Here is a 25,817-nt window from a genome sequence, read left to right as displayed (position 1 = left end):
TCGCTAGAGACCGATTTATGAAGGCTTGAAAAAACACAAATTTTCCACAAAAAGTTAAATGACCTTGTTAGAAAATCTTAGATTACATCAAGTCCTTCTTCCTCGTTGAAAAATCTGAATCTATGACTATGAAAAATATTGTTCATTTCAAAAGATTCTCTAAGAGTAGTCCATTCACAGTGTATGTGCACTGGAGGCTTCAAGTTTCTGCATCCCACATGTCTACATTTCATATTGGATGGTGAGCACAGAGAAACTTTCCCCCTTCGGCAGATGAATCTGAAAACAGCCGTCTATCGTCAAACTGCACATACATCTTCCTGTACAGTGAAGGTCAAACAACCAAGTGAGGCAACAATAAGCAGAACACATTTTTGAGTGGAGGGGGACTTTGGAAATACTCAGGGGAAATCGGGGTGTAAGATGTTAGCAAATAAACCCTGTGATTTCCACTTTATAGCACAAAATGATTCTAAAATTGAGTGTGTGGTGGCAACTGCAATATTGCTTTTCTCGATGGGCGGCTCTGTGAAATATTTCTGGATGTCTTGGACATTATTGACTGTACAAAACATACCTGTTAATCATTCAATCTCATCTTGCTCTGTTGAATCCCACTAACATTAAAATATAATCGTTTTCAACTATTCATTGAGTACACTGATTGAAGTGCAGAGGCATGAAGGCATTACAGATAACGAAACTGGCATTGTGTACTCCAGATAAAGAGTCTATGACAGTGTTGGTGATGCAGATATTACCAGGTGTAACATCTGAATGATCTCAATAACTGACCAAAAACTTAGACATTTTATCAGGATGCAAACTTTGGAGCGGTGTGGGAACGCCTCTCGAAAATGATTCACTTTTTTCAATTTCAGTTTTTTCCCAAAGAAAATCAAAAATAAACAGCAATGACTGAAGCCTATGAGCTGACATAGGAAACAGGCTTGTCCCCCAGTAAAGCAAGTCCAGCGACTGAGTCCATGCAAAACACGTATAAACACACACACACACACACACACACACACTTAAAGTCTGATGTGAAACAACTGGAGACACAAAGCACAATATTTGATAAATGAGGGGTTTGGTTGGTGTGTACCCTGCAGAGCTGTTATTTATATATAATATGAATTCACATCTCTTCTGCCTCTGAGCATCTAAAAATGTTTGACCAATTAATCATTAAACGCCCTGCTCTTATTTCAGTGGGGGAAGGTGCCGATGTTTGACGGGTACAAAAGTCCTCTCCTGAATTCACTTTTAATCAAACCGAGCTCGGGCGTCTCTGACTCTGAACATCTCAGTTTAGGAGGAGTTTGTGACTCCTGAACCTCTCCTAGGACCTCTACCACAACGCTTCTCACAGCGTGAGACTTGGGTTGAGCTGTGACTATTACTAGGACCTGTAGAGACTTTAGTCGTGCAAAGGTCCGGTCTCTTGGCCAGGTAAACACTTTCTGGGAAATGAGCCAGACTAACCGACAGTTATCTTGTGGCAAAATTTGGGAAGGGGGGCAGAAAATAAAGCCAGGCGACGTGGTGAGCGCTCCCAGCATGGCACTCAAAACTGAAGAAAGTCGGGTTCATTTCACCAAAAACTCAATAGGAAACGGTTCCTGCAGCCTGGAAGAGTCCGGCAACGCAGACGCAAACATGTACGGATCCGGACACATTAATCCGCCAGCCTGTGACATGGAAACACACTGCTGCCAGACAGCTGCTGCTCCTCAGGAGGAGTTGTTAAACGCTGACTGCCGTGTGGGCGACAGCCGCTCTTTTTCTGCCTGCGCCACAATCTCAGAAACAGCCAGGGAGCTGTGCAAAGCTGTGTCCGTGTCGCTGGGGCTGGCCACGGAGTCCAGTGACGCGAGCGACATGGACCCTGCTCTCCCCTCATGCGCTGCAAATGACCACATGCGAGAAGAGTACTTGTTCGGAGTCGGAGCCGTGCCTCTGAACTGTCCCGGAGCCCAGGCTGCCGCCACCGAGGCATCTCCGCGGCTGCTGCCCGGCCAGAAGCAACTGGTGGAAATGTTCAAAAGTTCAGAGAGTGCCGCGCGCATGCAGCATCTCACCTCCACGCGGACATGTGTGGACGAACAAAACTTCCCGCTGTGCAAGGCTGATGACATAACTTCAGAAGAGATAGATCATCTGGACGCAGCGCGTGCAGCCTCTTGCCCTTATGCCCAATCCGCGCCAGGCAATTTGGCACGCTTCGGCCAGGCGGCTACAGAGAGGCCGTGCCGAGTCTACAAGCCCCCCGAGGAAGCGAGGGACTTCGGGGAAGCCATGGAGAACAAGTTCGGTGGTTATCTGCCACAACACGGCGTCAAAATCAAATGCGAGGACGGTGAAACTGCCGGGGCGTTGTGGGGCAGCAATTACACCTTTAACAACAAGTACAGCTCCCCGTGTTGGGGCTCGAGGGAGTGCATGAGCGCACACAGCACGGGGGCCACCGCCGCGTTCATATGTAATCCATACGAGAGGAGCGTCACGCGCCCTGAGCAGTGGTACCCTGGCGGGATGCTGAGGCCGCCCTATCCCAACTCCAACTACATAAAGACTGAAGTGGGCGAATGGCTGGATGTCGCGTACAATGACACCAGGTAAACTATAATAATTTAAACAATAATAATAACAATAATATTATTAATAATAATAATAAAATGTGTCTGAAATAATGTTTAGGGAGCAGAAAAGGGAGAGTTTGCTCTGACCTCTAGATGATATTGTAACAAAAATGGCACTTTCTCAAATGTCTCAAATCTGACCACAGTCTGACCTTAATCTGACCCCAGACATGAGTGTTAAGAGTCTGTCATCTGAGGAGGTACTCCCATATAAATGAGATGTTTTTGTAGGTTGACAATCTGCTGGACAGTAACAGCAACCCTTCATCATATTACAACCCATCAGGGGAATAGACGTTAACATTCATCCTGTCTTTTTATCTATTTCTTACAGACAGCTATGTAAGGTGTGTTTTTAACAAATACATTTATTCTACAATTATTTTTTTCAATTAAAAATCAAATGTCAAACTGAAAAGATAAAAAAAAACAACACATTTTGTACTGCGAAGATATAGGTGTATTTTAGGACATGTACTTTCAATGAATGCACTGGCTAACTTTAGCTCATCAAACTGAGGTTGTACTTCCTTGACATTTTAAATGTGCAAGATGCAAGCTGATGTTTTTCAGTTTAAAATATTACTGACTAAAAATGATGTCCCCTCAGATTATATGACATTTTCCATTTATATGTTCCACATTATAAAGCCATTATAAAGATATGCTTTGTGAATGTCAACACTGGAAAAAAAAAGAAGAAGAAGAAAGTAATAATATCTATAAGATTTGTTAAACATCAAATCCATAGAAATTTCTGTTCAAGAACATATCCCCATGCTTTTTTTTTTTGTACTTGTTTGGCCTCCTTCCTCAAACATAAAAAATATCAGTGTCTGTTTTCAGTGTTTTGTCTGTGGCACGTGCTCATAATGTCCATTTGAACATGGGTGGAGAAAGTGTGATCCTATTCTTTAATAGGACTAAAACTATTTCTGAATGCACCCAATCAAAAAGCATGTATCACTGAAACATTTCTTTGTCTTCTGAGCTTTGGTTGTGAGCAGAAGAGAATATTATCACTGAAGTTGTTGGATTGATTTCATTAATAAATCAGAGTCACTACACAGAGTGAATTACAGCAAAGTAATGTTTTTTATAGTGTTGATAGTTCTGTGACAGTTTTATACATTAGTTGATCAATTTACAAATGTTTCCAAAGGTTTCATGTACTCTTTTAGTGTTTTTAAAGATTACATTATAAATTAAAGTTACATTTGCATGGCCAAATCCGAGTATGGCCTCCAGGAATACAAAGGAGCCTTCATTTTGACTGACAGCCACGAGTACCATGTGTACACCAGACAGAGGTGACATGCACCTGACGTCATCATGCCCTTTCTCCGACTGTCTGGGATTTCACTGGGCTGGTGAATGATTGAGAGCTCAGTACACTAAGACCCTGTACAGCCCTGTATGTACAGTAAGTGACTAAACCAGAAACATCTAGGGCAGGAATATGTAGAGGAAACTGAAATCAGTGGCCGTCTTAAATGTGAGGACAGTGAAACCAGCTGTAAAATGACAAACAAGGAGCTTCCACTCTTCCACTGATCTCTGCTGTGAAACACATGGAGGTAAAGCAGCATGGTCTGCCTGACCTACTGAGCTGGGATTTGAATCAAGACGCAGATCCCTGATGATTGTATCTACAATCAGTTATTCTTGCAGACCTCTGCTGAACTTTTTTCAGTCACCAAATCGCTACAATATCTGCCATGAACGAGCACCTGTTGCTTTGCTATCACAATACAGTACGGTGCCACTCTGGCCTCGTGTGGCAGTGAACCGGCGCAGCTGGCTGAGGTTAAATGGCAGGTATGTGTAGCTGTAATTTTGATTAAACTCTGGGATTGGTCTGTCACCCATCTGTGGGCCACATCGGGACTGTCATGCTCACAGACAGAACATTTTAAACAAACATAGTTTTTTCTAACTTTTAATACACAAAAAATAGTTTTTTGTTGTATGCTCCTTTTTTTAATTCTTTGTTTACAGTTTCCTGCACTTTGCACTAGTAAAGACACCAGCAGTCCAGACAGAGATGTTATTTCCTGGAATTGTTCTACTAAAGGGTTTTTTAAATGATTACCTTGGTGGAATGGGCAGCACTCAGTAAGTTTCACACAAGCAGACAGAAGTGATGGATTTATCTTTAACAACCAACCAGAGTTTAAGATTTTTACAGGGGCTTTAGCAGAGAGCAGAGTGAGAAGTGGACCTTGTACGCCTCAGATTTGGACTCATCTGTGTGTGGAGTGAAGTGGATATCCAGAGTGGAAAGGGAGCAAAGCACTTACCTATGAATGGCGAGAGAAATGTATAGTAGAGGAATTCAGTAAAGAAACTAGTCAGTGATACTATCTGTGCTCTTAAAGTACATGAGCTCTATATACAGTCCCACACATGGGCTGAAATACATCATGCCTGTCTACTCTGTGTGTCCTCTGACCAAGGAGTAACTGCATGTCATTACCTCACAAATGAGTGAAAACAGAAACTATATTCTGCACAGTTTCCAGGCTCACATGCTCACTGAAACCTCAACAATATCATGGACACATATTAGTTTAGCAAATGATACAAAGGCTTGAACAAAATTAAAATCGGACAACCTGAAACAAGCAGGTGTTTCAAACAGTTCTTTGATATTTATCTGATCAACACTCATGGAAGTGGCTCAACAGCATCATAGAAATATATTGCTAATGCACCACAACATGCTCAATCAAACAGCATGGACACTGGCTTGAATCAGATTTTACCGACCTCTGTAGTTAGGAAACCCTTCTTTTTTTGTAAATTAGAAAATTGTGGAGATGTTTCACACAAAACAGTGTAATGTAATAGAAAACATCTATCTGGGTCAGTGAATATATGTGTTTTATCTTGTGCATCTGATGTATTAATTACAAAAGAATCTAGTGTCTCTTGCACTGCGATGGTGTGAGTAAACGTGAATATGATCATAATTTATGGCAAATATATTAAAACGTCTTTTAACCACACAAACTGGAAAGTAAGAATTAATTTTTATATCTTCCCCAATCCCTGACAGAGAAGGAGATATCACATTAAAAAAGTGTAATAAAAGTAACATAAAAACTCTAGTCAGTAGTCAGTATATGTGTTAAGCTCTACTCTTGGAACTACACCAGGATCTTTTATCCCTGCATGCTTGTAAATCCAGAAACTTCCAGGTCACAGGGCTGGTTAGTTTTAGAGTTTCCACACATAAATGCTACACTTGACTAACTGTTTCCTTCCATTATGCGACCTGAAACTGATGACAACAGACACTGAAAGTCAGAACTTTTACATTTACATACTCTTTTATACATTTCTTTTCACCTTTTTGCTGTTCTCTGGTCTATTGAAAAAGAGATCTTGATTTTGATGAGTCCACCTGATTAAATAATGACTTCTTATTTTGATCAACACTTAACAACAAGTGTATGACCTCACGTAGCAGTGTGCTGCATCCTCTGGACTAGACTTAAAGTTAATGGGCTAATTGTACCTTCACAAACCATGAAGAATCCTAATGATATTTTTTTTTCTAAAATTGAAAAATAACACTATAACCTTTTTATACCATAACAAATGCCACCATGCTTTTTATCAGACTTTATCCAAGATATATTAAACTTGTTTAAAAAACATGGTTTACCACCTTCTTATACCAATAAAACTGACAATCCTGTGAGCTTCCTGTTTTCAAAAACAAGATTTATTGTGTTTGTGCCAAAGTTATTCAAAAAGAATTGGAGGGGTCAGGATATGCACAATTATGCATGATAGGAAGCAAAGTTTTATTCAGGTGTACCTCTTAAGGTAAATCGAAAGTGTATCTTGGATCCGTTGGGGGTTATTAGCAGTTGCCTTTGTTGATCTGTGCCCACGGAGCGTTGGCATACTCTTCTTTACATTTATGGCTGATGGATCCCAGACCACAGAAAAATTCTCTGTCACCATTCATCACCTCAACTGGCATTATTTAAACTACCATCTCATTTTATTCACAGCCCTTATCTCACATCTCACACCACTCCAAGACTGGCCTGAATGTAAGATCGTCTTCGTTGTTTTATGATACTGCATAGAGAGTCTCGATGTATAGCATAATTAATTCAGATTTTGTAATATCTGTTTTAATTATTTTGTCCCAATGTCCTTTGTGACCTAAAACCAATCAGGACACGGTGGAGGTTCTTCAGTTAAGCTTCATCCTTGTCTCTTTTTACACCAAACCTTGATATCTAAGCTGCACGTCACTGAGGCAACATTATGTCTGAGCCTTCTCCAATCTCTCTGCGTTCAAGGCTGAAGCTGGGCGCCCATTGTGCCCCTCCTGGCCGCAGTGTCGGAGCTCAAATCTTTCCCACACCATCCTCAGTCATCACACTCTCTGCCCTCCTTTAACCACACACCCAGAGGCCTTGGCACGCTGATGGGGAATGGACACTAACTGCTTTGTGGTTACAGTTTGGGCAGTATTTAACAAGTAAAAACTAATTATGGACTTGCTGGGGTTTATGAGTTCAAGGTTGGGCTTCATTTGTCCCAAATGGGCTATTAGTTTCATCAGATAATAAAGTCACACGAAATGCTGAGAGCGACTGAAATACCGAAACAATGAATAATAAGCAACATCAACAATGGGTTCTCATAAACATAATGATAAAAATATTAGAAAGATTTAATCAGAATCAGAATCAGAATCAGAAATACTTTATTGATCCCCGGGGGGAAATTGTACAGTACCGGTGCTCCCATTCCAGAGTAGAAAAATAGCATAATTTAGAACTAAAGGTATGTACAAAATATAAAAATAAGAAATAGAAAATAAAAAATATACACATTTACAGTATTTAAGTGAAGTGAGGTAAAACAAATATATATATACAGTAACAATGTATATATATGTATGGATGTGTTGCACTGTAGTGTATGACTATATATGTATTGCACTATACATGTATTGCACTTAAACATTCACAATAAATAGTGAGGTAGTGTATGACAGGTGAAGTAGATACAGATACAGAGAATACCAAAGTGACCAACAATTAGATTTCATCAACAGGAGACAAGCAACTTGTCGAGTGTCCTGTAGCTGTTCATGGTTTATATGATCCCTGTTTTATATGTTTGACTGCAGGTTTGAGACTGGCAGAGAGCACATGTTCCCCATGGAGTTCTTCTTTCCACCGCAGAGGATGTGCCTGATCTGTTCAGACGAGGCATCTGGCTGCCATTATGGTGCGCTCACCTGTGGCAGCTGCAAGGTTTTCTTCAAAAGAGCTGCAGAAGGTAAAGCTTAAATTGGGGTGACTTGGATCCCGAGTTTGGCGTCCCAAACATTAACACTGATGCCAGTATTCAACCTGTTGCCTTGGAGGGATTCTGTACATCCAGTGTTTTACATTTTCGGTCATTCAACAAGTAACCTCTGGTTTCTCTGTCCGTGTAGGCAAACAGAAATACCTGTGCGCAAGCAAAAACGACTGCACTATTGATAAGCTAAGAAGGAAGAACTGTCCGTCTTGTCGGCTGAAGAAGTGTTTTGAAGCTGGAATGACTCTCGGAGGTAGGATGGATTAATGTACTAAAACCTGCTTATAAAAGAGACAGTTATCCTTTATTTTATATTATTGCTGCAGTTTATTATAGCGTTACCAACCACTGAGTCATCAGTTTCATTTAACTTCATACTTTAGGATGTGAGCAGTATGAATATGAATTTAGAATATATACATTTGTGCAGTATGGACTATGATAAACACTGCACTACACACTGGATGAACAAAGCACACTACAGAAAAAGTCCTAAAAGTGAAATTATTAATGGTTTCCCTAGACCAAGTACTTTATTCTCTCTACACTGCACATCTGAGCTGACTCTCTTCAATTGCAGCATCATCACAATAGGGGATGTTACTGATAATCAAGCCCCTGACTGAGCTGCCATGCAATTTAGACCTATTTCATTCACTTCTCCTTACTGTCACCCAGACCTGTTTGTCATATTAGGCTGTAAAGATTGACATGTAGTGGACTAATTTTAGCCTTGTGTTCAATTTTCACTCTCTTCCATTTTCTCATTCTGTTAACAGTGAAAATTGTGCTGGAAGCACAAAGCTGACATGAGACATGTGAATTAAAGCAGCAGACATGCTGGCAATTTTGCCACCAGTCACTGACAAACCCATGGAGGGAAAATGTGATCTAATGCTGTGATTGTAAAGAAAAAGGCACACCTTTTCTAGTTGTGGCTAAAAAGAGCCTCCTTTCACTTATGTTCTCATCCTAGACATGTAATTCAGTCGCGGCATTTCACAGGAAAATTTATGACAATCATTTGTAGAAGTGGAGGCAGAAAAATTACATGTTTTTTACTCGAAATACTTCAAAGCCAAGTCATAAAATACTGAAAGAAAAGGAGACTGCTACTTTGACTAATTGGATTTTAATTCATTTATTAAAAACTTGCAAATGTATTGGCAGTTACATCAATTAAGTTACAAAATCTGTATAATTATGATCTGTTATTTGTTTCCCTCCTTGTAGTTTAGAAGGTCTGAAGAGAAGCAATGAAATCTCTGGCTCTTGTTGCGTTTGGCATCTGTTCAAGATTGAAAAGCATAGTTATTATAAATTGCTTGAAAGCTTCGTTTTTTTCATAATTTTAATTCCATATTATTCCCGGAATGTTAATCACATCCCCAAATAGAAGCCGAGGAGGGAGGTTACTGCTGCCAAACAATGATGGCAGTCTCATTTTGCAGCAACCTGAAGGAAGCTCGCTGCACATCTGCATTTCGGCTTCTTGTCTTGAAATGTAACTACTACTTTTTATCTAAAACCTTTTACAGTGTAGGACCTCAACCCCTGACTTTCTTGGAGCTGGACACTTTTTTCATGAAGCTTCCAGAGCAAACTGAGTCTCGAACTCAAAGTGTAAACCTTGACACACATATTAAACATGCATTTTCACTACCAGCGACTGAGCGTTAGCTAATGATTTACACAAGCTGCCATTCTCCTCCTACTTCTTAATGGAAAAAGGCAGTGCAGTGATGTAGGACTGTTCTGGCACCATCCCACTGCCAGTTTAAATGTATCACTTATTCAAAAAAAAGTTGTATATTTCTAGTGGAAAGTTTTATATGGACTGTGATGAGCAGGCTGTATCAGAAAAAAAGGTAATGGTTACTTGTGCCACAACTTACTTTCCAGATTGTTGTGTGGGCATTAGTATATAACTCTTAATTTTTAATGTATCCATCCATCTCAACATTGCAAACAAGCGTCCTTTCCCCCAGAAACTCCCTTTGACTTCTCCTTGGGGATCCCATGGTGTTCCTAAACATCTGTCCTCATCTGTCTCGAGGTCTTCTCTCAATTGGGGAACTGTGGTAAAGTCATAAGGGAGAGGAGCATGTCAGTAATAACAAGGTAATAATGGTGTAATATAGGACAGGGCTGTAAATACATTGTCGATTATTCTAATTATTATTTTCTTGATTAATCGAGTAATCATGTTGTCTATAAAGTGTCAGAAAATAGTGAAAAATGCCTCTTATAATTTCCCAGAGTCTAAGGAAACAGCATATCCTCATTGGAGAAGCTGGAATCATCAAAATTGTTGGCAATTAATTTTCTGTCAATCCACATATTGATTAATCGAGTAATCATTTCAGCTTTGGTGTAATAACACGCTTTTATCAGTCATAATCAGTCAGGATGATATTCTCTCAATAATAATGGAACAATGTTAGTGTACAATCTTTATGTAGTAATGAAGAATGTAGTAATAATTGAGTTAATATGAAGGAGGTATATTGATATATATTAATATAACCATAGATGCCATTTTCCAGCCCTGAGTCATGGATATTTAATTGAAATGGTCATATGTAAGATTTTAACATCAACCCATGATTACCCCAAAAAGTAAACCTTTGTAATGAAAAGATATTTATTTTTATTGCCTTGTTATTATCAAGGTATCACCCTATTTTTACCTTTTCATGCAGAGCTCATGTGACTTTACATTGTAGTGTTTATCTGGATTGTGCCCTCCTGTTAACTAACAGGAAGTGTGATGTTTTAAGTAACAGGTGACTCTGTGAAAGGTTTTATCAGACTCTCTGACACACCGCCCCCTCCTCACACCCTCCCAGAAACACAACTTACATCGGTGAACTAATGATGTAATGACATCTACCACCAGGACACCAAAGTGAGAGGAAAGTGGGATCTGCAAAGGCACACATAACACAAAGAGACTTTTCAAGAGAAGGAAAAAGTGCTAAACTGACCTGTGTGGTTTTTGTGCAATTAAGCTTGTACCTGGCAACCTGAAAAGACAGTTACGATAGAGATGGTGATTATAATGATGATGAGACAGGTAATGACATAGAAGGAAGGGGACCAAAAATGTGAGTGCATTCAGCAGAAAATGTCCAATAAATTTTGCAGTTTGATTTGAGGGAAAATGGGCTTGTAATGGATAAGTCTGCCACTCATTCACTGGAGGTCAGTTATAGCTGGAAACAGACAGTGATACTGACGCCACAGCTCGGCTCAACATATACCAACACTTTATAGAGACTATTAACAACATCTTGATTAATAATTGTTCCTCTGAATGTAAACTGTGAGTGTAACAAAAGGCCGTGCTTGAATCCATCGCTTGGATGTCAAACCTCCTGTTTATATTGGCTTCCACTCAAGCATGGGGACCCGAAGGTTAGCTCAACCCAACCTATTTACACTGTACTCTGCAAAGATCAAGTGCCTGCCTCACAATTGAGAATCCTAGGGAGGAATTTTTAATTAACCATTTTTATGTGAAATGTTTGTTATTGGATCAGACATGGAAGTGTGAGAAAGTGCAAATGATCCTCCTTATGTAATTTGCAATTTGCTTTCAACCCCGCTACTTTTGAGAGAGACTTAAGTCATGTCTATAACTGGCAATTCTAATATTTATCCATCTGAACAGATAAGCCACGCTGCGGTTTTAATGAGACATCCTCTGCACAGAAGCTGCAAGAGGCAACTGCTAGTTTTTATGGTCCGTCAAGCTAAAACATTACTTTTCAAATTAATTATATTACACTTATTTTGGAGATCTTGTTGCGTATCCCTCTTTGCAGACGAATTTAAACATAACTGAACAACGGAAAGATGTCTGCTCTTCGATGCACTCAGCACGTAGTCACCATTTGTATTTGTCTGTCACTCACTCTCCAGCACAGCTGTCATTCTGAAATAACAGGCTGAGCTGAAGTTTAACCGCCTGCAGCTCTATTGCTGGTGGAAATAAAAGTTAGTTACTTCAGTCAGTTACTGAGTGCAGCGAGTGTTTGCCGGTCTTAAACCTGTTAAAGAACTAAATTATATTATGTGTTTGGCAGCCGTTCAGCAGAATATAATTACTCCATTCTGATTGTATTGCTGCTTACTGTACATGGCAGTCTACTCCACCAAATCAAAGGCTGGGCTCCAATTTAGTTTGTAAGTGCAGGTTGTCATATGGAGCAGCTGCCTCAGGAGCTTCAGCATTTGTGGGGAAAGAAATTGCAGCTTTGTCATTGCATTGATGGGAGAGCAGGTTTTTTTTAAATACAGTATTTGTTGTTTTGTTGTCTCTTAATCCTGACTGTATATGCTTTGTGGTGCTTAAGGAAACTCAAATGTAATGCGTGATTTAGTGAGCGGTATAGTTCAAAGATATATTTTCAACATTGCAAAACCTTCTTGGGAGAAAAAAAATGTAATAACAGGGGGAAAAAAACACAATTTATACATCTACATCACCAGCAAGCTCTCTCGCACATGATGACCACGGGCCTTTCCACCAGATGAGGCTCATCTGTTCAGAGAGATTTCTTTCAAATTGAATATGATTCAATGTCTTCAAAGCTATTAGTAGATCAGTCTTGACATTTCCCTCAAAAGGTTACTTAAAACCCACAGCTGCAGTACGAGACATTTCTAACATGATTTAGGAAGTAGAATTACATTAATTCTCAGCACAGTAGTTTTGGTTGTACAAGTTTCCTTTACTGTTCAAAAGACAAAACAGTTACTCATAGTGTGTATACCATGTGTTCAGATTGTGTTATTTAGCACTGATGACCTGAGAGGGTGAAATTTTTGGATTTTTGATCAAAAGATCAGGGCTGATAAATACACTATTTGTACTAGTATCTACGATTGTGATCATTCTTTGAAAGGGAAACGCGGCGGTATCACCACTGGAGTGTCTTCTGTTCATTCTGCACACCGCATTTAGCTGTAATGGGTCCAATTGTGCAGTAAAAGATCTTAAAATCAACGGCAGAAAGTCAATCACGGCTCCAGACACACGTCTTTAGAGCAAGGAGAGGCTGGATTGACAGTCAAAATCAATCAGATGAGTCAAACCTGAAATAAGGGGAATAAACATCTGACTTTTAGCTGATTATTCTTTTTTGTATAGTGTGCAATTCAATTTGCAAGAAATTACGATTTGACTGTAACGTCATTTAGTATCATTTGCCAAACAACTGGTCTGGTGGATTGGAAGTTGAAGACCAGGCTTGCTTGTTAACTGGTTGTGTGACAAAAAAGTTGAAACATTAATTGTCATAGCTTGAGTTGTAACCTTTCAAAAAAAAATGTACTGATTCTTAACTCCTTTTGTTTGTAGCACGTAAACTAAAGAAGATCGGACAACAGAAAAACCATGAAGAGGATCATCCTGTTCAGGACCCTCTAGAGGTTATCCAGAATATCTCTCCTAAGTCAGGCCTGAGCTTCAACTCCCAGCTGGTCTTCCTCAACATCCTGGAGTCCATTGAGCCTGAGGTGGTCAATGCAGGACACGACTACGGCCAACCAGACTCAGCTGCCACGCTGCTCACCAGCCTCAACGAGCTGGGAGAGAGACAACTGGTCAAAGTGGTCAAATGGGCAAAAGGATTGCCAGGTAGGACACTAGTTGAGGTTTCTGAAGCAAGTTGGTGATAAGCTGATTTTTAAGAACAGAGAGTTATTTACTCATTTATGCATTCTTGAGTTACCCTAATTTCATTTTTTGTTATATGAGGGAAATGTCTGGCTTTTTGGCAGCTAAATGCTTTGCTGGGAAGGTAGTGTACAGTGGCTTTATGAGATATTTTTTTCCCTGAAAACAGCTGGCTATTGTCAAAACAGTAAAGTTGTGAGACATAAACCCAAAACAATGAGCTGAAAGTGAACCAGCTCTCATTTTTTAGCTGCAGCCCTTTAATCTGTGGCCTTTGACTTTTGTTGGATAGGGAAAATATAAATGAGTAGAAAAGTGTGATTGTGCTCATACAACTGGAAAATCGAACCAGAGGGACTACAGCGGTATAGCTTGATTACTCCCAGAAAATTCAAAAGAGAAAAAACATTCAGTTATTATCCAGTCACAGAAAATCACTGCTCTCTTCCTACCCATAATTAAAATGATGGACAATGGATAATAATATACAACACAACTACGGGGATCCTTAAAAATGTCGAACAGACGTCTGGTTTGTGTTTACTGTAACAGTTCCTGTGTTGCTACCTCAGTATCAGTTTGTATAGCGAAGCCCCGTGTGGACTTGAAAGGTGGCTGTAAAAAGTTGGAAGTCCAGTAGCTGAGAATCCTCGGGCTAACTTGAATGATGCAAGTAAAAGGTGCCGGGAGGCAGGGACAGATTTGGTTTCAGGTTGAAGGGGAACGTTAACGATCTGGCCACTTACGGGAGAAAAGGGGCTGATATAAATACTGTGGGGAGTAATTGAGGACTGAGAAACAGGTGAGCAGGTGGATGTAGCAGTCAGGTGACTGGGATCTGGTGGGAAAGTCTGAGGGCATCTGGTGGGCCAGTGGAGAATGGTAATGGTGCAAAGCTTCCTAGAAATGAAGGGCCTGGAAGGAGGAACAGGGAGGCAAAATGGTTAAAAATAAAAACAAAAACAGCTGAGGCAGTTGTCGTGACAGCATGATGACTTTATTTGTATAGCCCCATTCATACAAGTTGGTGCAGTTCAAAGTGATTTACCTGTATGACTGATGAGATGAAAATAAGACTGTAAAACAATGTGAGACTGATGCACACAAGAAATAGAAATGATTAAAGTGAATTAGTAAACCAATGAAATAAAATAAAAAAAGGCAATTAGAACATTTTAAAAGATGAATACAATAAAATAGATAATTAAATACAATTTCAATCACTGCAATAAAACATTCTAATCAAAAGCCAGGCTAACATGGTTAGTTTATAACAAGTTTATGTTAAAAGACACTGATCTCCGATCCTCCGATGGCGCTTTGGAACAGCTAAAAGACCTGAGGGGTCATCCTGGTTCATACATTGTGAGCGTGTCACACAAACAGTCTGGCGTAAGACCATAAAGTGCTTTAAAAACAAGTAAAAGAATTTTAAAATCATTACAAAAATCAGGTGTAATGTGTCCTCTCCTTCTGGCACTAGTCAGCACTCAGGCAGCAGATTTCTGAATCAATTGCAGCTGATTTATACATTTTTTTGGGGTAGACCAGATAGCAGAGCATTGCAATAGTCTGGTCCGCTGGATATAAAAGCAGGCATTAGTCTCTCTGTGTCACTCAGAGGGAGAGATGGCTGCACTTTAGCTGTTTAGCATTAGATTTGATGACACATAAGCCTCTGAGTCAAAGACGACACCAGGGTTTCTTTCTTGTTGGCTAGGGGTAAGTCCTTGAGAATTTAATTTTGTGGCCAGTTCGTCTCTGAGACTTAGAGCCTATAACTAAGATTTCAGTTTTGTCCTGGTTGAGCTGTAAAAAGCTTTTTTTCCTTTACATTAAATTTTATTTTGCATTTCAGTTAAAGAGCAAACACAGCAATTCATGACATGACGTGATACATGACAATAGCTCAAACAAAGAGTACAGTGAACAACATTAGACCTGTGTATTGTAGGGTAAGACTGGGATGACGAAAGATTGTTCTGTGTATGTGAGTAAGTATGTGGAGAGTGTAAGCGTGTATGTGTATGTAGAGAATGTAGATTGATGACCCCACAAGTTATTTTACAGTGTTTTGAGAAATTATCATCTACAGAGACAAAGAACTTGTGTTCCCTCAATTGTTTAATACTCAAAAGTATTTGGGTGGAGTATCACTTTAATATACTATATATATCTGGTACTGAAAAACAAACATTTTGTGGTTCTTGTAGTACAAAATATGCCATATTATGTCATATTTTCTGATGCCGATTGTTTGTCCTTTAGGTTTTAGAAATCTCCATGTGGACGACCAAATGACTGTCATTCAACATTCATGGATGGGGGTGATGGTGTTTGCCCTGGGATGGAGGTCCTATAAGAACGTCAACGGCAGGATGCTTTACTTCGCCCCGGATCTTGTGTTCAATGAGTATGTACATCTCTGAATTCAATTATGTTCTCTAAAATTGTTTTATCAGGGGGTGACCAACATGCTGTGCTCCTCATTATACATATATATAGAAATCAACCCCAGTGAGTTAGCTGGTGCTGTCGTACACAATACAGACACCTCTCTGTCTTCGTCTCTTTCTCTCATTTGCTCTCCTGCTCATGCACAAACACAAAAGACATCTCCAGAATTTTAGAAATGTGAAGTAGAAATGGCTGCAGGCTTTTTAGGACCATGTTCATCCAATTTCCTCCTTAGGTGTTCTTTTGTTACTGTGAGATTAAAGCAAGGAACATTAGTTTTCAGCATTCAAACTATCACGGCCCCGGTGAGTGAAGCTGATTCAGATCTGAATATTACTCAGGACAGACAAGTGGTGAGGTCTGTGCGAATGTAAGTGAGGAATATTAATGGACTTATTTAGTTCCATCAAATGTTTACTGCCGTAGATTTATGGAAGTAGATAATGTAAGTTGATCTATAAATCAATGGTTACTTCTTAACCAAAGTTTTTACACATCATATTTTTAGATAGAAGTATAATACAACAGCACAGTAACCAAACAAATGCATGTGTCTTGCCATCTATGCCACATTTATCGGTGTACATTTTTAGAGCTGATTTTTGGAACTTTAGAACGAGGTTTGGTGCTGATAAATACTGTTTTCATATTGATAATAATAATAGATCTATAATTACCACCAAGCCAAACCTATCAGGTGTTATCATGCTTTGGGCAACATCTGTTCATGCCCCCTACCACATGTGGTTGTAACGCGTCCAGTTGTGCAGTATCAGATCTTAAAATGTATTAAAAGGCAGAAAGATTTCTATCATGACAGACGTAATTATCCAGATACAAGCCTTCAGAACAAGAACAGGTGGATAGATCTGTCACATAAAAAAAAAAAGAAATCAAATTTTGCCAAAAACTAAAACCTTAACACATTCACACCTGTCCCTTGTTATATTCTGCTTTTATGAAAGCTACAGTAATGATATGTTGTAGTATCTCTGTGGAATTTGCTGGGCAGAAAACCCCAATAAGAATTTCATTTATGAATAACACTAAGTAACAAGGTTAGAGTAATAGCGTGGAAGACAGCTGGCAGAATAAATCTGGGCAGGGAAGTAAATGAGCAACAAAACCTAAACTGCTCCGTTGACGCTGCTCTGTGACTGACAGACAGTAGTGGTTATACTGGGAAGGCTCCCAGCTATGACTGTGTGAGTGAGTGTGAGGCAGCGTCTTGCTGAAAAAGAACATTTGCGCTCAGCGAACCTGCGCTGAATAAATAAAGCTTAAAAAAAAAACTATCCAAGCAGCCAAGTGCAGGAAATATGGGAATAATTAATTGCTTGAATAGTTAATAGCATCTCACATTGATGACACTATTCATAAGTGGATTACAAAAGCCCAAATTACAACACATTAAGCACTAGACTGCTCTGTATCTTCTGTTTGGTCCACTAAACCCAAACTGTGTCATTTAATAAATGAGAGAGGTCCATTAGTGAGTTGTTTTCTTTCCTTTTTATTGTCCTCGAAAGTGATACCACAATCATTACGTAGGTTCCAAAAGTGGAAATGTTGAGTGTCTACAACAGATGGAGTGTCTGAAACACACATTACACATTAGCCATAGAAAGAAGAGAAGAAAATGGTGATTTCAATCACAGGGTAATTAAAGTGATTTTTGTATTGTTATTCCATAAAGTTGACTTATAAGAGACAGATATGGATCAAAATCAAAGCAGCAGAGACTGAGCTATCCAGACTTTTAACCTCAAGTATGGCTGAAACCATTAAACCATGCCTAGTGTCTTTCAAACTCCTACCACCAGTTTGTAAATCAGGCTCTCTGCAAAAGATCTGTAGTCTCCAAACCGAGATAACCCTGATGACATCAAGGTTATTTTGTCAGACCTCCACAGCCACAGCCGACATACAGCTGTTTTCACAGGCTGAATAATCTCTTTGACGAGTAAACTGAACTTGATGTGTGAATTCAGTGCAGTGCCACTTCATTTCGCTCTTCATTTTAGTTCAAGTTTCCATTAACAACAATAACTGCTATATTTTTCTGATAGACAAGATGACTTTACCTCTTTAAAGTGTAAAAAGAGCATATTAGTTAAACAATAAAGCCATAATGCAAAAGCACAGATCAGGGAGTATCAGGGAATCCCCAACAGATTGAAGTTCCAGGTTATGAAATGAAAAAACAGGGAACATTTAATTGTTTCCCCCAAATTTTCTATAATCTTTGTTAGTGCAAAAAATCCACATCTTGGAATCTAAAGAAGAAAAAGTTTGACATCATGATTGTTTTTCAAGGCGTGGTGGATCAGTAGTTCAGAAATTGAAGACTGAATTAGGGCTGGTGAGACCATGTAGGTCAGAAAGGTGGATAATTTAAGCTATTTGAAAGAAATCTGAGCATAAAGTGTTAATGGACTGAAGTGCTCCTTATCGTCTTTTAAATTTGCTTCTTATTGTTATGTGCCAAGCCAAGCCTGCCGTTTAAGGGGTAAAAACCTGGGTACAGTCATCGTAATTGGAAAGATTGTTGGGCTTTTTCATTGAGCGAAAAGAGCAGGTGTACTTATATACCTCACCTTTATGAAACCCCACCACAGTCACATCAGGAGTACAGTTCTCTGGTTTACTTTAATTGTTATAACAAGATAGATGAAAGAATGGATATCTGCTGTGATACTTTGTCTCACAACACAGGTGATACTAAAATCTAAGATTTTATCAGGTTTTTAGGTTTGTATGCAGGTTCAGGTTGTTATACAGACATTTTTAGCCGACTTAAAGCAGTAGTTTGACATTTTGGGATATATGCTTATTTGTTTTCTTTCCAAGACCTGGATGAGGATTGATACCACTCTAACATCTGTGCAGTAAATAGAAGGATAGAGCCAGCATCCAATTAGCTTAGCTTAGCATAAAGACTGGAAACACTGCTCCTGGTTCAGAAAGAGTCTGGCACATAGCACCCCCATAAAACGGTGTATTGTCGTTTTTACACTTTGTTTTTTGGAAACAACTAAGATGAAACATGTGTTTGTTATGTTACATTTAGTGAGCTTTAGAGATAGCAGTTAGCAGATTTTGCTAACTTCAGACAGAGCCAGACTAGTTGTTTCCCCCTGTTTCCAGTCGCTAAGCTAAGCTAAGCGGCTGCTGGTCTCTGAGAGTGGTATTAAACTTCTCATCTAACTCTCGGCAAGAAAGTTAATAAACCATTACAAATCACCAGTGTCTCCACATTGACTTGATGAAATTTCAAGCCAGGAAGTTCAGCCATCTGCCGAGATTGACACTGGGGTTTGAAAGTCACATAATGTCGGCTACGTGGCATATTAAGAGCAGGTGCAGCAGCTTAGCGCACAGTAGTTCTGATCAGTGCTTCAATTCAACATCATCCCCAACCACGAACCATGTACATCATCGTCCTCGCAAAGTTTGTTTATATTAGTTTATCCAGAAACTTTGTGGATATTATACATTTATACAACCACATATCTGAAACTCTGCATCCATTTCCAGAGGCATGGAGCTCTATTTCATATCTTTTTGTTTCAATTTGAGCTCTTTTCTGTGGTTTGCAACTGGTGAAAGTTCAGTATTAAACTAATTCCTTAAATGTGCTTCATCTTTGCAGCATAAGAATTTGTTACAAATGGTCTTTTTCCTGATTCATAATAAAGGGCGAGTCATTTCATATTGCAGGAGATGGCAAACTTTGATCACAAGGCCTGCTCTCCTACTCTTCTTCCCCATGCTTGTTGAAATAACTGAAGATCATTCAGGCGTGATGAACATGAAATATCCAGTCACCTCTTAGAATACAAATGGCTGAAACACTGAGAGATTCTAGTATTGTGTTTTTAACATCTTGCTCCAGATGTCAAAGATCACACAGCAGAAATATGTATTGTTATAGGGATAATTCTCTGTCAGTGTCCCCATTACCCCGTTAACAGATATGGATCTAACCTCTGACATTCTTTCCTCTTCAGTAGTTATTCATTACAGAATAAATGTCCAAGGTGTACAGCAAATTGTCCGCCGCCTCTCGCGATTTGAACATTTATTTGAGTTATTTCACATTTCTCACCCTGACCTTTTTACATCTGCAGAAATCGGATGCACATTTCCACCATGTACGAGCACTGCATACGGATGAGACACCTTTCACAGGAGTTCCTACTGCTGCAGATCTCTCAGGAGGAGTTCCTCTGCATGAAGGCCTTGCTTCTCTTCAGCATTAGTAAGTGTGCCGAGCATCAAGACGTCAAAACGAACGGCGTTACTTTAACCCAGAAGTGGACATGCAGTAGACAAAAAGTCTGAAATGTAACGTTTTTCTATTTTAACCAGTTCCAGTTGAGGGTCTGAAGAGTCAGAAGTACTTTGATGAGTTGCGTCTCACCTACATCAACGAACTTGATCGCCTCATTAACTATCGAATGACCACCAATTGTTCTCAGAGGTTCTACCACCTCACCCGACTCCTGGACTCTCTCCAGATGGTGAGATACTTCTAATGATTTCAAGTTAGCTGTTGTTACACGTACACATCGATGTTATGGCTATGACTGAATTGTGAGAGTTTGCGGAAGCTGAAGACATTTGAACATGTGGATGTATTTGACAGAATTAGAGAGCAGGGGAAAGTCTAAAGCAAGAGTTGTAATTCTTCTTGGCAATGCGTGTAATTAAATCACAGGGGATGCTGTGGCTTTTTTTAATAGCCCGCGGAAAAAATGCTGAATTCAAGCTAGTACAAGCAGAATCTGATACCTTAAAAACTAACCTTAAAATCTAATAATCATACTTAAGGATAGAAAAAAAAAGCCTACCGGAGGAGTTTAATATGATTCAAAGCTCACATTTTTTGGCAATGCCACCTGTTTTAGGGCAGAGCATTAGTGGGTGTACCTTATATTTTCATGAGTCATGTTTCCTGAGTCATTGTCAAAACATTGCTTGTAGTAGATTTTTGGTCAGATGATGTTATTTATTTGTGTGTCTCTGTTTTCTTTCAGACCGTCAAGAAGCTCCATCAGTTTACATTTGACCTTTTTGTCCAGGCTCAGTCGCTCCCCACGAAGGTCAGCTTCCCAGAGATGATTGGAGAAATAATCTCAGTACATGTACCAAAGATCCTGGCAGGTTTGGCTAAACCAATCTTGTTTCACGAGTAGAAGGATTTTTTTTTAAATCAAAAAGTGACTCATATTTGCTGCCTCCATAAACTTTAACGAAGGCACTGTTTCCCTACATCCTCAGTCTAATAGCTCTTAGCCCTGTCCTGTAATCATTATTATATTGCTCAAGTTTTTTTTTTCCTTTTAGCCATAATTGAGATAGTTTGTTCAGAACTTTCAAAGCTTTTATCTGAAGCACCGCAAGGCATCACCTGTTGACAGCTCTGCCGTTTCTGAGTGGAGAGTTTGTGTTTTCAGCGGGAGCAGAGGTGCTACTTTACATACGCAGGCAAGTCTGTAAATCATGATTACAGCATCCTAAAAGTGGCAGGGTTAAAAACATTACGTTCCGCATGTGACCACCATTATACATGCACTTGACAAGTATTCACAAATACTAAAAAACAAGAGATGGCCCAAAGAGCAGATGAATTGGATGACAGAAATAAACAAATACTTGTTTCCCATCAACTTACCAAAATCTGCTTTCCTAAGTGCTGCATTCAGGTGCACCTACTAAGTTCCTGCGTGTGAAATTGAGAGTGGTAAATGAAACTTTGGAGGCATTTAAGTGCCTTAAAATCAGAAATCAGAATTGTTTGACAATCAGTGTAGATATGGCAGTCAAGTATTCCAGCTGTAAAACACAAACTTGATGTGCTACATTATACTTTGTGTACAGTGAGCTGAACTGAACTGAAGAAAAAGGATTTTCCTCTTGTGTGAATGCTGCTAAGTCTACTGTGTAGACATATGATGTCTTAATTTGAAACGAAATAGTGAAATTACAAGTTCTAGTGCCACTGATGAGCTTCTCAACAACTAGGGTCACAAAAAAAATACCTCCCAGATGTGTTTACTGCTTCTTTGGGTGGTTGATTTAAGTGGTTCTGACAGCAGTTGATGGCAGCTGTATTACATTTGTTTTTCACTATTTGACTATGTGACAATAGAAAATATATATGCCAAACTGTGTTCATCCAGTATTCACTTAAAATCAAAATGATTGTACAAAATTACAAAGACAGCAGACAAGATGACAGGTCATGTCAGGCTGTTGGACAGGTGTTGTGTCTGGTAGCAGCCATACAACCAAAACCTCACATTTGTGTGTTTTAAGCATAAAAAAATATTTCACCATATTTGGCCATTACTATTTGCTCCTGTCTACTTCTGAAATCAAATATTATACGTGATCAGTAGTACAATTCTTATAAAGTACAGCATAATGTCCAATTCCAGCTTACGGTCACAGTCCTGAAAGAAACAACCTGAGTTATAAACTTAAAACATTATCTACAGAATGAAATATGGCTTTAAAGTACTTTATCATTTGCACATGTTGCCTTCACACAGTACATTGTCCTCGTTCGACTGAGCCAATGCAGTGCAATGCAGACGTCTCCAGAACACACTGCAGGCTTATTGTCGCTTTGCACTTAAAACCTTTTCTCATCACGCCGGCAGCAAATGTGTAGAGCTTTCTTCTTCTTCATGTTACTCATTTTAAACCATGAACTTATTAATATGTACGTGTTAAAGCAGATACTTGGCATGAGTGAAGTTGGTGAAAATTGGACAGTTTGTTAAGATGATTTTCTCAACTGCACAGTTTATTAGTTATTGACAATTAAATATTAAGATTACTTTACAATCCAACAATTAGTTCTTAACAGTAAATTATATTCTTACCAAATATATCTTGCACCAAATCAAATAAAATCAATAAAATTCATAATGCAACTCTGAAGAAATTACCACAATAGCATGTCCTTGTTTAGATACAGTGCCTTGTAGAAAGTATCAAACCCCCCTCTAGATTACCTTTGCATTTACTATAAAGAATGTAGTGCAGAGCCCACAGCTCCTCGCCTGTCTTTCACCGCCCTTGCCAGACAGCGCGGTGTTGACAGCATCGTGCTGCGAGCGGCGGGAATCGGGAGACTTGTAGAGACACAAGGAAGAAAGCATGGCACCAAACACAGGCAAATACTGAATGAGGAACTTGATTCAGAGTGCCAGAGATCTTAGGTTAGGGCAGTGATGTTCCAACAGGACAACAAATAATAATACAGCCAACTCAAAACTGGAAGGGCTTTAGATGTAGAAAGTCCTTGACTGGCCCTGCCAAACCTCGGAGATGAAAAACCAAGAAGAATCTGTGGAATGCCTTGAAGATAACTGATCACAGACAACTTGAGTAAAACTGTTGAAAAGTATGAATCAGTTGAGTCGAATACAATTATCAGTTTTTGTGTTTTATTTTAAAAAAAACGTAAGGCACTTTGTACATACAACTTGGTCTGCATGATGCAGAGTGTAGATGTGACTCAAATAGTATATTTCAGTCAATGAACTCGAAATGTAGCAGATCATCGCTTCTCTCAATCCAGCTGCTCCGTGTTTATAACAGTCCAACACACACAAAACTTCAAACTAATCGTCCGTGGTATATTCTGCATCGCTCAATAACTTTCAACAATGTTTTATAACTCTGTAAAATCAACTGTTTTTAACAGCTCCGCACTTCTTTTACACGCTTGTAGATGCATGCATCATGTCTTTGTATAAGTATATGCCTCACCGTTCACTGCATGGGGCATCTGTCAGAAGGCATGATAACATCTCATTGTACAGTGTACAGTGATACGTTGAGTTTTTTGTAACTGATAAATGTAAAGCATTTAGAGCACTTCATCTGCATAGGTCCTCATATCTTCATCTTGTCTTTTTATACAATCTTTGCTACATGAAAAAGAAATTGGGGAGAAAATGGAGTCCAGTAGCTACAAACAAGTGCAGGTAATCCATGAGGTCTGACCACAACGGCTAATTATAGCGTTGACACTTCAATAAATGTGTAATTTGAGAAAGCAGCTCAGTCTAATTAAGATTACATGTTTGCATGTACAAAAACAGACCAACAGAACAAAATATTGATCAAATTCAACATTTCAGAAACAGGCATTTATCAAGCCTTCTTACATTTCCTGAATGCACTATATAGTCAGACTGTTGTTACACTTAACATTTTTGTTACTCTTTATCCTTGATATGATTTTTACAGTTTTAGCTTTATTATGCATCACACATGAACACAGATGCTCTTGTACACTTTTAATACTAATACAATATAATCACAGTAGGCTACAGTGTTTGTATTATGTCAGTTGGCAATAGCTGGTATGTGCCCGATGTACTGCATATTAACCTGGTTCTTTGTACATGCTACACTAACTGTATATATTGCTTAGTTTAATGTCTGTTTCGATGTCCGGACACTTGACTTTTAAAGCCATCTCTTGTATGATTTATACCTTTTGTGACCTGTGTGTTTTTCAATATACTGTATGTGTGTTTTTCAAAAGGTATAAAGCGGCGTCATCTTTTAAAGGCAATTAAAATAATTCTGACTCTGAAGAAGGGATGAGAGTTTGTTTGAAAGTTCAGGTTATTGCACAAGCTGCAGCAAATAATGTCTTGCATACGCTGCATGAAAGCTGGGTAAGAGGGAGAATTAAACATGGCAAAAGAGGTATCAGGTGGTACATTCCAAAAATAAAGCAGTAAATACATGTTTAATTCAACAATTCAACAGTGAGCCTGCTTCAGTGAGAACACACATTCTTTTGTTCGTGTGTGTGTGCCGCCCTATCCGAGAGTCTTGCACTTGGCTGCATATTCATTTACTGAAGCTCAAGGTCATATGAATTGGCATGAAATCGGCATGGGGATTTCTGCCAGTCTGCGACGTGGGCCAACCAACCGGCGAGTCCACGGCTGGGGCAGGTACAGTAGATGTTAGACCTCGAGGTACAAGTTGGTAGATGTAAATGAGAAATGAAGAGGGTGAGGCGGGGAGACAAGGCTTGGAATGCGTTGGGAGGAGTGGATGGCAGAATAAATAAAATGTCCCACACAGGTTTTTGAAACAGATGCAGGTTTCACTGAACCACTGAGTGCATCATTTGGAAAGTTTAATGTCTTGTATTTAACTGGCATTTTGAGGACATCTTTCTTCTTAAATTGTAGGATTTTCCTGTTGAAACAGGATATTTGGATGGAAATAAATAGAGGTCCAACCTCATGGAGCCACATGACTAATTATGCTCCTCAAAGGCAGCATGGTTGAGTTTTAGCAAAGATCACAGCCATACTCAGATGACTAGGAGGTTTGCAACACCACAGGGGAAGGACTGGATGGGGACAGAAATTTATCACATGAAAATTGTTTGATTGTTATTAGTCATGCTAGCTACATTGCTTTAGGGAAAGAAATGTTGGTATATCGGTGGGTCCACCACTTTGGCCCAGACTGAAATATCTCATCAACTATTTGATAGATTGCTATGAAATTTTGTTAGACATATGTGATGCCCACAGGATGGAATGTGGGGTTCCCCTAACTTTTCCTCTAGTGCCACCAGCAAGGTGACATTTGCAACTTTTACGGAAATGTCTCAACGACTATCGGGTGGATTTCCATGAATTTTGGTA

At 39.3% G+C, this 25,817-nt stretch overlaps 1 protein-coding gene across 2 annotated transcripts; it reads left to right on the top strand.

Annotated features, from left to right (window-relative positions):
* The first annotated feature begins 1,470 nt into the window (after positions 1-1,470).
* ar (androgen receptor) lies at positions 1,471-21,317 on the top strand. Of its 2 annotated transcripts, XM_070917150.1 has the most exons (9): positions 1,471-1,974; positions 2,023-2,618; positions 7,804-7,955; positions 8,116-8,232; positions 13,345-13,623; positions 15,931-16,075; positions 20,250-20,380; positions 20,491-20,642; positions 21,159-21,317. In XM_070917150.1, the coding sequence occupies exons 1-9, from the start codon at positions 1,471-1,473 to the stop codon at positions 21,315-21,317; spliced, it is 2,235 nt and encodes a 744-aa protein (XP_070773251.1). The 2 variants fall into 2 exon arrangements, with proteins under 2 accessions (XP_070773251.1, XP_070773250.1); XM_070917149.1 differs by having other exon boundaries at positions 1,471-2,618.
* The last annotated feature ends 4,500 nt before the right edge of the window (positions 21,318-25,817 follow it).

The sequence above is a fragment of the Enoplosus armatus genome, chromosome 13 (genome assembly GCF_043641665.1).
Source record: "Enoplosus armatus isolate fEnoArm2 chromosome 13, fEnoArm2.hap1, whole genome shotgun sequence".
In the NCBI taxonomy this organism is placed as follows: Eukaryota; Metazoa; Chordata; class Actinopteri; order Centrarchiformes; family Enoplosidae; genus Enoplosus; species Enoplosus armatus.
This window is presented reverse-complemented; position numbering and strand designations above follow the sequence as displayed.